This window comes from Crinia signifera, chromosome 4, assembly GCF_055691185.1.
Source record: "Crinia signifera chromosome 4, ASM5569118v1, whole genome shotgun sequence".
NCBI lineage: Eukaryota > Metazoa > Chordata > Amphibia > Anura > Myobatrachidae > Crinia > Crinia signifera.
Window position 1 is genome coordinate 193,109,366 of NC_139220.1, and position 14,243 is coordinate 193,123,608.

At 39.8% G+C, this 14,243-nt stretch overlaps 1 protein-coding gene across 1 annotated transcript in view; it reads right to left on the bottom strand.

The window, feature by feature from the left end:
* LOC146073004 (uncharacterized) overlaps nucleotides 1-14,243 on the bottom strand; it is a 248,677-nt gene that overhangs the window by 182,025 nt on the left and 52,409 nt on the right. Inside the window, exons 23-28 of the mRNA XM_083180177.1 lie at nucleotides 10,168-10,311; nucleotides 8,426-8,613; nucleotides 5,744-5,821; nucleotides 4,601-4,618; nucleotides 4,071-4,097; nucleotides 2,434-2,505 (exon numbers count right to left, since the gene is read on the bottom strand). Of these exons, the coding sequence (XP_083036303.1) occupies nucleotides 2,434-2,505; nucleotides 4,071-4,097; nucleotides 4,601-4,618; nucleotides 5,744-5,821; nucleotides 8,426-8,613; nucleotides 10,168-10,311 (527 nt within the window). The remainder of the gene's footprint in view (nucleotides 1-2,433; nucleotides 2,506-4,070; nucleotides 4,098-4,600; nucleotides 4,619-5,743; nucleotides 5,822-8,425; nucleotides 8,614-10,167; nucleotides 10,312-14,243) is intronic.

A 14,243-nucleotide genomic window follows, 5' to 3' on the forward strand; every position in this document is an offset into this window, starting at 1 on the left:
AACAATGGTCCCAGGTCCAGATAAGGGTGAATGTCAAGGGTTAGGCAGCGCTAAACGCGTTTCGGATCATATAGATCCTTCGTCAGTAGCGTTCCTAACCATATCTCTGAGCGCTTTAAATAGCGTTACCAATTACACACACTTCCGCGTTCTGGGCGGAAACAGTATGGCCGTGCGTTCCATACGGCCGGAAATGCGTTCCACAATGTTAATCGTGGATGCACATACACGTTGCTGGGCGCACTCTGGTTTTTAAAGATGGCTGTGCGTTCCAACTGCTTGTGCTATGCGTGTCACCAGCGTGATATATTGAAATACATTTAAAATAACATATTATGCAAATCTCCAGCGTAATTTTGCACATATCTAAAATTAATAAAGTGCAAGAGTGTGCGGAAAGCAGCAATAGTAAGGATAATATTAACAATATATACATATATATAAAAAAATGTTTTTTTTGTGAAATTTCATATATGTAAAATTAAGTTAAAAAATCCTTAATTCAATAATATTTTTAAAAACAGTGATATATTAAAAAGGATACATTAAAATAATGATTATTACAGTATAAGAAAAAATGATGATTATTACAGTGTAAAAAAGGAGGGATGGTCATTTTAAGACAAGAAATGTTTGAGTTCGAATTCACCATTTAACCCCCCTGGACCGAGGGTGTCAAGGCGGTGAATCCATCTCATTTCTGTCTGAGATAGCCTTTTATCAATGTCTCTGGTACGCCATCTGGGAGTAATCATTTGAATGCCACAAAAATTTACTAAAAAACATTCCTTGGACTGATGGTGACTTTTAAAATGATTTGATAAATGGTGCGTTGCTAAACCTTTTCTAATATTATATATATGTTCAGCTAGACGCACTTTCAATTGGCGACTTGTCTTGCCAATATAAAATAAATTGCAGGAACATTCTAATAAATATATTACATTTTTGGAGTGGCAAGTTATAAATTCATTTATCAAGTATTTCTTTTCTTTAACTTTAAAATCGACTGTTTTGCGGTTTGGATTTTTTACTGATTTGCACATCAGACAATCGCCACATCGGTGGGAACCTTTTGTTCTAATACTTTGTCGTGGTGCATTGTCGATGGTGCTTTTAACTAAATGATTTTTTAATGAATTAGCCTTTCAATAAATAAAAACTGGTTTTGGAGGAAGCAAATATCCCAGAATTGGATCCTGTTTGATCAAATGCCAGTTTTTATTAAAAACATTTTCGATTTTAAAATGTATGTTGTTGTACTGTGAAATAAAAGCCCATTGATATTTGTTATTTGTCTCATTATTGGGTGCTTTTTCAGTTAAAAGATCATTTCTATCGATGGCTTCAATTGTATTTTTTGCCTTTGTGAGAATTTCTGTGGTGTAACCTTTTGCCTCCAATCTTTCTGTTACTTCGTTAATTTGTTCAGAAAGAACAAACCAATGCATCAGAGCAGTTTCTTTTAATTCTTGTATATTGCCCAAATGGAATACCATCCAGCCAGTTTTTAATGTAAATGATTGTAAAATACTGTAAAGCTGGGTACACACTGGGTTGTTTATTATTAATGATATGGACAATATCGATAAAGATACTGTATACAGTGGAAATCGCTCAGTGTGTACCAACTATATCATTAACGTACAAATTTGTGCAGGCGGTCTGCACGGATCAGTCAGATCTGTGCAGGCTGCAGTGTGTAAAAAAAATAGAAAAATAAATAACTAAATTAAAAAAACGGCGTGAGGTCCCCCCACAGCCATAACCAGCACCTGGCTGAAAGAGCAGGGACTGGTATTAAAAAAAAAAATCAGAAAACCCGGCAAATAGGGCTTCGCTGATTTTTTAAAACCAGCCCCAATCTCCAGGTCTGGGGCTGGTTCCCAAAATATGCGGGACAAAATGAGTAGGGGTCCCCCGTATTTTAAAAACCAACCCCAGGCCAAACCAGCCAGCAGGGTAATGTCACAGCCAGGGGGACACTTATTATATAAGGTCCCGCAGCCAAAACATCACCCTACCGACTCCCTAGGGGAGTGGGAACCCCCCCAATAAAGGGGTCGTCCCCCCCTCCAGGACTTACCGGACCAGACTGAAGCCTGGTGCTGTCCCCGGTGACCCTGTGCGGTGGTCACCGGGCTGATTTCAGTGTCAAAGAAAGATTTAACTATTGTTTAATACTGTGGAACTATGAGTCGCAGCAAGCCTCCCCTGCAAGGAGGGGGGGGGGGGGGGCGCAATATTTTTAGTTACGCCACTGATTGTAAATTATCCTGCATTTGCTGATCAAGCTATGAAATAAATCCACAGGACTCAAGTTTGTGTTCTGTATGAGCATATTGGATAGGTGTTCACCATATTCTAAATATCTGTATTTGTGAAAAATCATTTAATTTGAGTAGTTTTTGCTATAGCATGGACTGTACTTACACGTTCTCCTTTTTCTCCTTTTGAATTCATATTAAAGAGATCAAGTCCTCCAGACTGTAAACCTGTAAAAGTCTTCACAAGCAGACAGAATACCAATAAAATAACCCTAATAATAAGGACACATGTATACACATGCAGTTCAATCACATTTATTTTGAATTTTTAACATTTTAGAGATGATTCAGCCTCTTTAATTTGTATTATTTTTTTATTATTTGATCGCATTTTCTATTATTTGATCTCATTTTTATTATTTGATCTCATTGGGCTAATACCTCTTTCACACTAAAATCCCAGGTCTGACGTTGGATTTGGAACACGGTTGTAATCCACTTAAGACCAGGAAAAGCCTCCTTTTAGGGGGGTATGCAATGTTGGTCAACCTCCCGCAGCCATCTCCTGATGGGGTAGATGGCTGCGGGGCCCTATTCAATGCTGTCTACCCCGACAGCATTAAACAGGGGTTCTCCGCAGAACGAGCCCGACATCACAAGCTGTCGGGCTCGTTCTGCAAAGAAAAGCCGGAAATAGGCGAGCTCCCTGCCGGAACTCGTCTATTTCAGTCCTCAACTCGCGATATTGACATTGAATCCCGACCGCCGAGCTCACGTCGAGCAAAGCGAGAACGGGACAGGGGCACGGCTGTCGAGCTTGCTCGACAGCCGTACCCCTGACATTGAATACCCCCCTTAGTCCGTGGCTCCAACAAGGTTATTCCTAGTTCAGTGCCATTTACACTGCACACAGTGCAGTGTAAAATAAAATATTTATTTTGATGAAAAGAAAATCAACGATGCTTAGTTACATTAGTAACATTGCTCAAATGTGGGAATGTCCACTAAAACTAGTACAACATGTCATATTTTGCCTAATGTGCACTAGAGAGGCACCACGTATTCCTGACTGATTACAATGGTAGTACAGCTTGCATATATTTCAGCAATGCTAACATGCGACTCAGATGAAGTTAACGTAAACGTTTTCAACTACAAATGAATGGATATATAAGTTGGCAGTTATGTACAGATGGCAACATGATCATTATACAAACACAACTTGCAGTGCGCCTTGATTTGCTCATATTAGTGGTTAGGTGTTATATAGGTTATGGATTAATGGCCCATGGAGTAAAGTATGGGTTAGAAAAGAAGCATTTTCAAGGGAAAATCCTTCTGTGCACAGCCATCACCATTATGTGAAAAACTAAAATATTGCATCAGCTTAGGTCTGTTAGAGATTGACATTTGTATGCCCACAATGATCAACACTAGGCATTACACCCATGAAGGTTATACAAGTAATAAATATGGTCCTCCTAATATCCCCTCAGTATGAGTTATTTAGTCAAAACTAAGGCTAAACTGATCTGTATCATAGGAGGAAACAGAAAACATTATTAAGTAGAAATAGGTTATATGAAAGCAATAGGAGGTTGGACTAGATTACACCTGCTAAACACTTTTCCTTTTTCTACATAAAGAAGGGGCAAGAGTTGTGCTTCAAAAACAAACTAAAACCTATATAAGGGAATGCCAGTGTAGCATGTTGGTGCTGGGTGCCTTCAAAGATCTTAAATTAATATGTACCGTCCAGGAAATATATAGTAGCAAGCTAATCATATAAAATCATAAACTTACAGACTCCCCTGGTTGGCCCCGTTCACCCTGTATAATAAAAAGGTAGAACAGAATTATTTGCTATTAGTTGGTTGGTTCTGCGTACAAACTTGTCGGAAGCTTGCGTCTATTGGACCTCTAGAACTTTCCTAATAAGGCCAGATGGGATAATGACTTTTAAACATTATTGCTAAGATCTCCTTATTGGAAGTAGAGACCAATAGCTACATTATTGCAGTAAGCACTTACAAACAAGACTAAAAATAATGAGGTCACTTGTTTACTTATTTGAAAACAGATTGTCCAGTAAATGCATAATTCTTCAGATATTTTGCCAGAGCATTGTGACAAAAGATAGACGTTATTATTTGCCATAATTAAATAAATATTTTTTGGTAATGCAAGATTGTAAAATCATAGCCTTTAATTTAATTTCTATTTCTAATCATTTCATATTTTTTTTAAATAATAAATATGTGTGTCCTGGGCACTAAAGAGTGTGACGTCAACCTCTGCAAACATATTGCTAACAAAACCCAAGTGCCTCTCACCTTTTCTCCTTTATGTCCCTGAAAAATAAAAAAAGATTACTATTTTATTTTATAATGTAATCGACAAAAAAAAATTGTCACAATAATATTTACATTTTTTGCTCTATATGTAAAATTTATTTTTATCTCCATATTTCTGGTATTACATTCATTTGATCATTGTTTGGGGATAATTGTCTCACCTATTCTATTAGCTCCCATAAGCCAGCATTTGCAGCGGCTTATCTGGGATTTTGTTTCACCTGCCTCCGGAATATCTGTCTTGAAAGGGTTACAAAGCCATTTCTGGGTGGCTCTAGGACTCCAGTAAACCAGAGTGAAAGCTATTATTTCCAAATGGAAACAGCGTGGAAGATGGTGAATGTACAAATGAGTGGAAGAGCTATAAAAATTCCTCCAATAGCACATCAACCACTCATCCAGGAAGTCGCAACATTAACATCTAAGGAACTTCAGGACTTGATCATCTCAGTTAATGTCCCATAAGATGTGAATGGGCAAAAATTGTATCCAATGCAAGCAGAACATTTCTGTTAACCAAGAGGAATCTGAAAGCTCTTCTTACAATTACCTAAGAAACACATTGATTACCTCAAACTAAGCCTTTTGGGCTAATGTTCTTCGGACTGATGAATACAAAATTTTACTTTCTGAAAGGCATAGGTCGCATTTCATATGACATAAAGCTTCCACAGCATTCCACACTAAGAACATCATACCAAAAAGAAAGTCAAAGATGGTGGTATGGTGGTGGTAGTGTGATGGTGTGGGAGTCAGTCCATTATGTGAAGCTCAAGAGCAATTGGGCTATGCAGCAAGACAATCCAATAAATAAAATGGTCATTTAAAAACTGTATTTTGGTTATTTTCTCATATTTCCTTATATAAGAAAGGGGTACAATCATTTTTACTTTACAGTTCATTTTTGCAGACACAAGTGGTGTTTAAAAAAATGTTACGCTTAAAAAATTGGCCTTATGTCCTACTCTAAATTAGCCCTTTGTTAAAACCATAAAAAACATATATGGGAGGTGCAATGCAAACAAAGAAGAACCTATCAAATTCATGCATGGTGCAAAATGTCAACTGAACTCATTTTATAGGTCAGTATGGAATATAAAGAAAGCTATAAATAAATATTACTTTTGTACATATTGATTGGCATGGTCCCACTGGCAGGTCCGGGTCCATCACTGGCTTTTCTGGCTCCAGACTGACATACTGCAAATGTAAAGAAAGTCAGTTCTCTGAAGACTTAATAATCTACTGCAGCCAGTAGCGGCTCCAGAGGAGGATGCAAAACATTAAGTTACAGTTATATAGTGAATATGGTTTTAAAGTGGGCAGCTTTTATTGAGGGTATTCACATTCAAACTGGAGGAATAGTTACCCAATGTAAATGGACAATTGACATAAAGACTGTTTCATGGACCGGTTTGGGCTATTCCTTTGTTACAGTATTTCATTATCAATGAAGCAGGCCAAATGTCTGAAGTTGATTTCAAGTGTGGCACTTGCATTTGGAAGCTGCAATGTAGCTCTCAATGCATGCGACACAGGCCATCCTTAAGGTGTGGACACATGGTCCGATTCAATTTCGTTTCGATTTTAACTATCCAGTTTTCATTATTCAACTTTGGCTAACTGCACTTTAGATGTACTTAAGATTTAGACTATCTTTCAATTTGGCCAAAGGCCAAATGCATACTACAGGTGAACTTAATCAGCATAGACTTGCCTGCACAGTCTATTTTCTATTCAATACTGACTAAACGGGAGCACGCATCGCCAATGAATCGTCATCAAATGTGGCTAAACACAGTGTGCGATTCAGACTTTCTATCTATTTAATTTTGACTATATAGTCAAAATCGATAGCCAGATTCACACCGTGTGTACACAGCTTTAGGCTGCAAAAGAAAAAAATCCATCATAGAAATAGCAAGAGCCTTAGGAGTGACCAAATCAACAGTTTCAGAACAAGGACACACTGGGGAGCACAGCAACACAAAAATGCCTGTCATCCACAGTAGATAACAGTAGACCATCGCAGGATCCTTTACATAGTAAAGAAAGGCCCTCACAACATACAGCCAAGAAAAGACCTCACAAGAGCAAATACAGAGAGTTCACCACAAGATGCAAACCATTCAAAGCCATTCAAAGAGAAAGGCCAGATTCGACTTTGCCAAAAACAAAAAAAATCTAAAAAAACGCCAGCCAGTCCTGGAACTGCATATAACAATAACAATCAATCAGTAGGGAAGAAAAAAGTAGGGATTAAACTGTGGACAAATGGTGTGATTTGCACTATCGACTTTGACTATATAGTCAAAATTGCATAGCATTGAACAATGCAGATAGATAAACAGATCATTATCTGTACCATGCGCTCTGTCCTTAAAGCAGCTGATATTCTTCTCGGAAGCTCATCAAAGCTCTGAGTGATATGCATAGGAATAAAGGGAAAATGAAGATACCAGCGCTGTAAACACACACTATTAGACCAGTGAACACTGAAATCCCAGTTGTTTTCTTTGAAGTCACTTACAATTAAATTCATACACAAAGGTACTGAAAGGTTTCTTTGATCTTTCAACTGTATAACTGACTTCAAAATATGGTACTGACTTATGTTTGGAGTACCATATTTCGAAGTCAGTTATACAGTTGAAAGACCAAAGAAACCTGTCAGTACATTCATGTATGAATTTAAATGTAAGTGTTCCTTGATCAGTCTGACTTCAAAGGAAGCCACTGGGATTTCAGTGTCCACCGGTCTAAAAGTGCGTGTTTAAAGGGATGGTGTCTTAATTTTCCCTTTATTCCTATGTTTTTAAATGTGTGTTTAAATTGCTGGTGCCATGCTGTCCCTCTCTTCCTGCCAGCCAATGCCGGCACCCTGTGGCCGCTGAAATTTAATCGATATCAGCGACCACCAGATCTGCACGTGTGTCCACAGCTTAAGACTTGGAATGTCTCATGTTCCAAAGCATGTCACATCTTCTATAACACACTGTAGTGGTGTTCCTACATGGCTTCCAATAGCATTGGTTGACTATTGTTTATTGATAATCTGACAGAAGACAGAAGGAGCCAGATGAATTCTAAAGTGAAGAGAGATGTACTGTCTGCTTATACTAGTGCTCATGGCACCCTGTGCTGGCCTCGCCCCTCTGTGTGTGTGATGTCACGCAATGAGGGTAAGGTCATCGACACCCGGAAACCACTACAGTCTCCAGAGTCCTGGCCATTGTGGGAGGCACAACTGTCATGCTAGTGGCTTGCAGGGGGCTGTTCCATGTACCCTGCAAGCCAGAAGTGCAGACAGTAGGCCCGGTAACAGTGCTCCCACAGAGCCTCTGTGCTTTGTTCGGCACACCGTTCACACACATGTAGTTACGGCCCTGTATATGGAACTATTTGTAGTTATTAAAATATATATTTAATAGGAGATTAATTAATAACAGGTTCTGGGGTTCCAAATTACTTAAGACAGAATGAGCCAATTAGATTCTGCTAACCATATTTTTCTAGTAATATTTAGAAAAAGAAAGCAAGTGTCTGGTTGTGCTGAATTACAGCTTTGCACACAGGGCCACTTCCTAAAGTAGGCATATCCAAACCGCAGCCCTCCAGCTGTTGTGAGACTACAGATCCCAGATTGACTTGCCATAGGTTTAGCATTCCCTAATAGCAAAACTGTGGCAAGGCATGATGGGACTTGTAGTTTCACAACAGCTGGAGGGACATAATTTGGACATGCCTGTCCTAAAGGATGAGTGTGAATGCAGCACATGATGCAGAACACCACCTGGCAGTTACCTCTGTAGGTTCTATCGGAATTGGCTCGTCACTATCGGAGCAAATGGCTTCTATCAGCTCCTGCACAATCAGAGGGAAGTCATCGAATGAGCTGACAAAGAAGATATTATCCAGATTACGGTGCATCATGATACTTCTCAGCTCATCGATATCTGCTGCGCCAACGCCCACAGCAATCATACGGATCCCTGAAAGAATATGTAAAGTCACAAATAGACCTCATGAGTAAATACTAATGTAACAAGCAGAAATACAAAGGGTGAAATTTAATAGGATGAGAGATTCAGGAAGTGAGAGATTTGGTAAGAAATCTCCAGTTTTTTTTAAAGCGGCAATCATTTACACGACAAAATCAAACTGAGTTTGCAGTGTAAATGATTGCCACTTTAAAAAAAACTGGAGATTTCTTACCAAATCTCTCACTTTCTGAATCTCTCATCCTATTAAATTTCACCCAAATTATCAAGAAAAAAAATAAATCTATTCCAAGTTCCAATTCTGGGAGCTGTGTATATTAAATGCAATTTAGAAAAAGCTGTCACAACTATACAGACAATTCGATTATAAGGGGTAAATTTACTAAAAGTCAGTTTTTCAAAGCTGCCAATCATCGTGGTAGTTTTAAAATGCAATATAAATCAATGGTAAATCAGCCTTGTTTAGCATTCATTTCTATTACCGTTTTAAAACTAATGGTCCCAACTCTCAATAACTGGCATATCAAACAAACCACTGGATATAAATCTAGTGCTAAAAAGAACTGTAGAATTATAAAAATGGATAAAGAATAATTTATTTGTGTTGCACCATCTTGTGCAGTGATATACAGAGAATATTTATCATTCATATTTCCTATCCATTTTTGTCACATGCTAAAGACCTTTCCTGTATGTTTCTAAATTGTAATATGTTCTAATTTAATTAGCCAGAACATAGGTAGCATCTACATTGTTACTTTTGTTATCTAATGTACTACAAGTTTTTGCATGTATTGTGAGACAAACATTATAGTTTACTGATTTTGTGAGCTAGTGTAATGATTAGGGCTAGGCTGAGGGTGCCCACTATGGACATTGACAATGTCAACATTGTGAATGGCAACATTTGACATGTCCAGCCTAATGTCCATGTTAACATTCTAAATGTGAACATTTTGACATTCTGGTGTTGACGTTCCTCAGGCTATAGGAAAAGATACCATGATAGCTGATGAGTAGATTATGGACAAGATACATTTTTGGCACAAAATACAGTATACCGTATATACTCGAGTATAAGTCAACCCGAATATAAGCCGAGGCACCTAATTTTACAACAAAAAAACTGGGAAAACTTATTGACTCAAGCGGGACCCTCACTCGAGTATAAGCCGAGGGGGGCTTTTTCAGCATAAAAAATGTTCTGAAAAAGTAGGCTTATACTCGAGTATATATGGTACATTTACACCCCTGGCATTTCCGAGATGAATCAAACCGTGATCATGACCACCGTCTTGGTCGACTTTTAAAGTCTGAAAATTTTGTTACAATATACTGTAATCCAGATTTTCTTAACGAAATATAACTATTCATTGCCATCTCTTGAAAGCAGATTTTTCTTTTTTTTTAAGAATGTTTTTGGAATAGCTATTCTAGAGTCCGTTAACATACAGGTCAATTAGAGAAACCTGAAACCATTGGAGAGGTACGTACTATGTTTGATTGCAATTATTGGAAATGGGAAACCATAAGCTATTATATTACCTAAAGCATGAGCCACTCTGGATGGCTGTATAACGCTATCCTGTGATCTTCCATCAGTCACCAGAACTATCAGGTGCGGAGAGGAAGGCCTCATCCCTTGAGACACTTGAAACATCTCTTTCAGAACATGCCCAATGCCTCGACCTTAACAACAAATATACAAAAACTGTTATACAACACAAATTTACATTTCTCTAAGTTTTTCGTACAGAGCCATAACTAGACTTTTTGGTGCCCTGTGCCAGAAGAGAATTGGCGTCCCTCCCTTCTGCCTATTTTTCAAATAGCGACATACTGTGAGGCACATGCCCTCTGGATGAAGTGGCATGACAAAACTGATCCCAGAAAAAGCCCATGCTAATATGCCCCTTTCCACATTTTATATATATATATATATATATATATATATATATATATATATCTACAACAAAAAGAACGGGCGCTCCATAGTGCAATTATAATAGCTATAAAATAATTTTATTTTTAAGAACAATTCACCACAGTGGCTAAGGTGATGTACCACATGTGACGGTATATAAACACTGCATAACTATGAATGAGGAGGCTGAGCGACGCTAGGCCAGCCCTCTGACAAAGTTCGTGTGACGAAACGCGTAGGGGCGTGGCCTAGCGACGTTCAGATTGTGGAGACTGTGGAGCCCAGGCGAAAATGACCGCTCCGGCAGTGGTAACACGGTGTTGAGCACCGACATTTATGTTTTATCTTCTGCGGTGTTTATATACTGCCACATGTGGTACGTCACCTTAGCCACTGTGGTGAATTGTTCTTAAAAATAAAAGTATTTTATACCTATGATAATTGCACTATGGAGAGCCCGTTCTTTTTGTTGTAGATTATTTTGACCTGTGGGATTCAGGCTACCCTGTTTAGGGTTGAGAACGGAGCAGCCGGTTTTAAAGGAACTGAGTGTATTCCTATTCATTGACTATCACCTGTTTTCCCCCATAAGAACTGGAAGTGACCTGGAGTGGGAACAGTTGTGAGAGCTCTCATCGTCAGAGACTTTGTATAAGTGAGTAACCATTTGCGCACTGTTGTTTTTTTATATATATATATATATATATATATATATATATATATATATATATATATATATATATATATACAGTGCTATTTTTCAGCAGGAACCAGCAGGAACTCAGTTCCTGAACCTCTAATTACATATGACATCATCAGATACTACAAATGTACTTTCCATAAGATAAGTTTTATTTTAAAGTCACATGTGAGTGCCTTTGTTTCTAAATGCAATATACACATCTATCTCTCCCTCCCTCTCTTTATTATATATATTATTTTTTATTTAATTGATCCAACCCCAGACCTGGAGTTCCTGCACCTATTTTTCCAGAAAAATAGTACTGTGTATATATATATATATTAGTGTAGATAGATGCGGCACTCCCAACAATAAAGTACACGAAACTTGAGGTAAATTTTAGCAACGTTTCAACGTCATTTATTAGACGTTTTCCTCAGGCTTCAACGTCTAATAAATGACGTTGAAACGTTGCTAAAATTTACCTCAAGTTTCGTGTACTTTATTGTTGGGAGTGCCGCATCTATCTACACTATTGTCAATTCCTTCTGGTGAAGGCAGCCAACTATTCCCACACTAGCGTTGGAGCTGTGGCCGTGCCGGTCGTCCGTCCGAATTATATATATATATATATACACCTTGACAAAGGGGCGTTTAATCCCCGAAACGTTGGCTATGCTGTGATCGTTTGAAATATACTTTGAAAACCCCGACTGAGTGCCGCTGCTTGTTATTTCCACTATCTCTACAAACTGCCTCCAGAAGGCACCCGGGTAATTATCCAAGAAAGGGAGTGCCGGACCGAACACAAACCTAAACCTATATATATACACACATATACACACACACACACACACACACATAGGGCTTTAACACTGCCTTCCCAGCAAGCAAATGTCCCCCCCCCCCCCCCCCCCCCGGCTGCTGTGTGTACATTCCCGCCAAATGCGAAAGGATTTTTTGCATAAACATCCATTTGCACTTGAGGATACGGGCCAAAAATCATTCCATGGTCGCCATTCGTAATTAAAAGTCAGTTTAGGCTGACCTTTATTTCCGAAAAACTTGGCAGAGAATTGGGGAGGCGCTGACATCATGGGCCTTATTTTGGTTCATTCTTTCTGACAAAATCCTTCTTAGATGGGCAAAACTATGTGCATTGCAGGTGGGGCAGATGTAACATGTGCAGAGAGAATTAGATTTGGGTGGGGTTTTACTTCAAAGTGAGATCTATATTGCAGTGTAAAAATAAAGTAGTCAGTATTTTCCCTGCACAGAAACAAAATTACTCACCCAAATCTAATTCTCTCTGCACATGTTACATCTGCCCCCCCCCCCCCTGCAGTGCACATGGTTTTGTCCATCTAAGAAGGATTTTGTCAGAAAGAATGAACCAAAATAAGGCCACATGTGACGTCAGGCTCCTGACCCGTGCAGGCTCATGCATGCCTGCATTCGGATAGGGATGCCCAATGTATTGCTGGCCGCACCAACCATTTTTGGGGGAACGCCCAGAAAATGTCCCCATGCACCATGCCCCTGACCGCCTCCAATACCCCCCTCTCCCCCCGTGTGAATGCCTTGGCAACTGAGCAAGTTGCCAATGGCATCCGCACCGCAGCCCCTGCACATGCGTATATTAGCATATACACATGCGATATATGCATGCGCACAGCCAAAACATCAGTCTTTGGAGGGAATACACCGGGGACTGATCATTACAGAATTAGGACCATAATTTCTCTATGCTGACATGACTAGGTTTAAAACTTATAACACGTTACATTCCAGTCAAGCACTCTACTCATTCAGCTATTGATCCTGCATAAGAACTGTGAGATTTATAACTTTATGAGGGCACTTTTACTTTGAAAAAAATAATTACAGATGAATCTTGCCTCATTGTTGCTGGCGAACCGCCAGCATCATGCTGCTGGCGATCCGCCAGCAACACGGCGCCTCTACCTGACTGAGATGCGCGTGCGTCCCCCACGCACGCGCGTCTCAGTATCCGGGCGGCAGGGCGGCGAGGCGGACGCAATACTGTCCACCTCCCGCTCGAGGGGGCTGGGGGGGACCCGAGGCACTGCGGGGGGGTGCGGTCGCCCGGTGTAGGCACCGGGAGACCGAGGGCAGCACCGTCGGAAGGGGACGCGCGCGCACCTCGTGCGCGCGCGTCCCCTTCCGGCATACAGATGGCGGCGGGGCAGGGGATGGCGATGGCGACGCCATCGCCATCACCTGCAAAGATGAATCCCGCTACATCTGTAGAGGAGCAATTTAGCATATCTATACAGGTTGAGTATCCCAGAAGTAGTTTGGATAACGGATTATTCCGTATTTCTGAATATTTTTATATTTCAATGGGGTATCAACTCATCAGGCACATGATATGCACGCAATATATTTTATTTGTGCACAAAACAAGGTTTTAAAACATGAAACAAAGTTTGTGTACAATCTCAGACACTGAATTTGAATGCCAAGCAATCATTTTCTTGCACACATCAGAATCAGCTTTAGTGGCCAGGCATACTTGCATATACTAGGAATTTGTTTTCGGTTTGCTGTGCAGCATCCAGGAGGGTAACAAGTAAACAGTATGCAGTATAAACAATAAACAATATAAACAGGTGGGGAAACATGTACAGTCATACAGAAAGATATTCCGAGGGGACACAGTGTTAGATTATGTGCAGAGGGTTATGGTGTGACTGGTGAGATGTTCAGGAGTTTACGTGTCAGAAGGTGAACCACTTGAGGGAAGACATTTTTTAGGCTTCTGGTGGACCTGGTGGGAATGGCCCTGTAGCGCCTGCCTAATGGCAGCAGTTTAAACAAGCCATGGCCAGGATGTAGTTGGTCCTTGACTATCTTCGTTGCCTGTTTTTTTTTTCTGAACAGGTACAGGTCCTGGACAGAGGGAAGGTCCGCCCCAATGATATTCTCTACAGTTCTAACTACCTATTGAAATCTGCATTTGTCAGGAGCACAGTACAGACTCCACAATCGCGG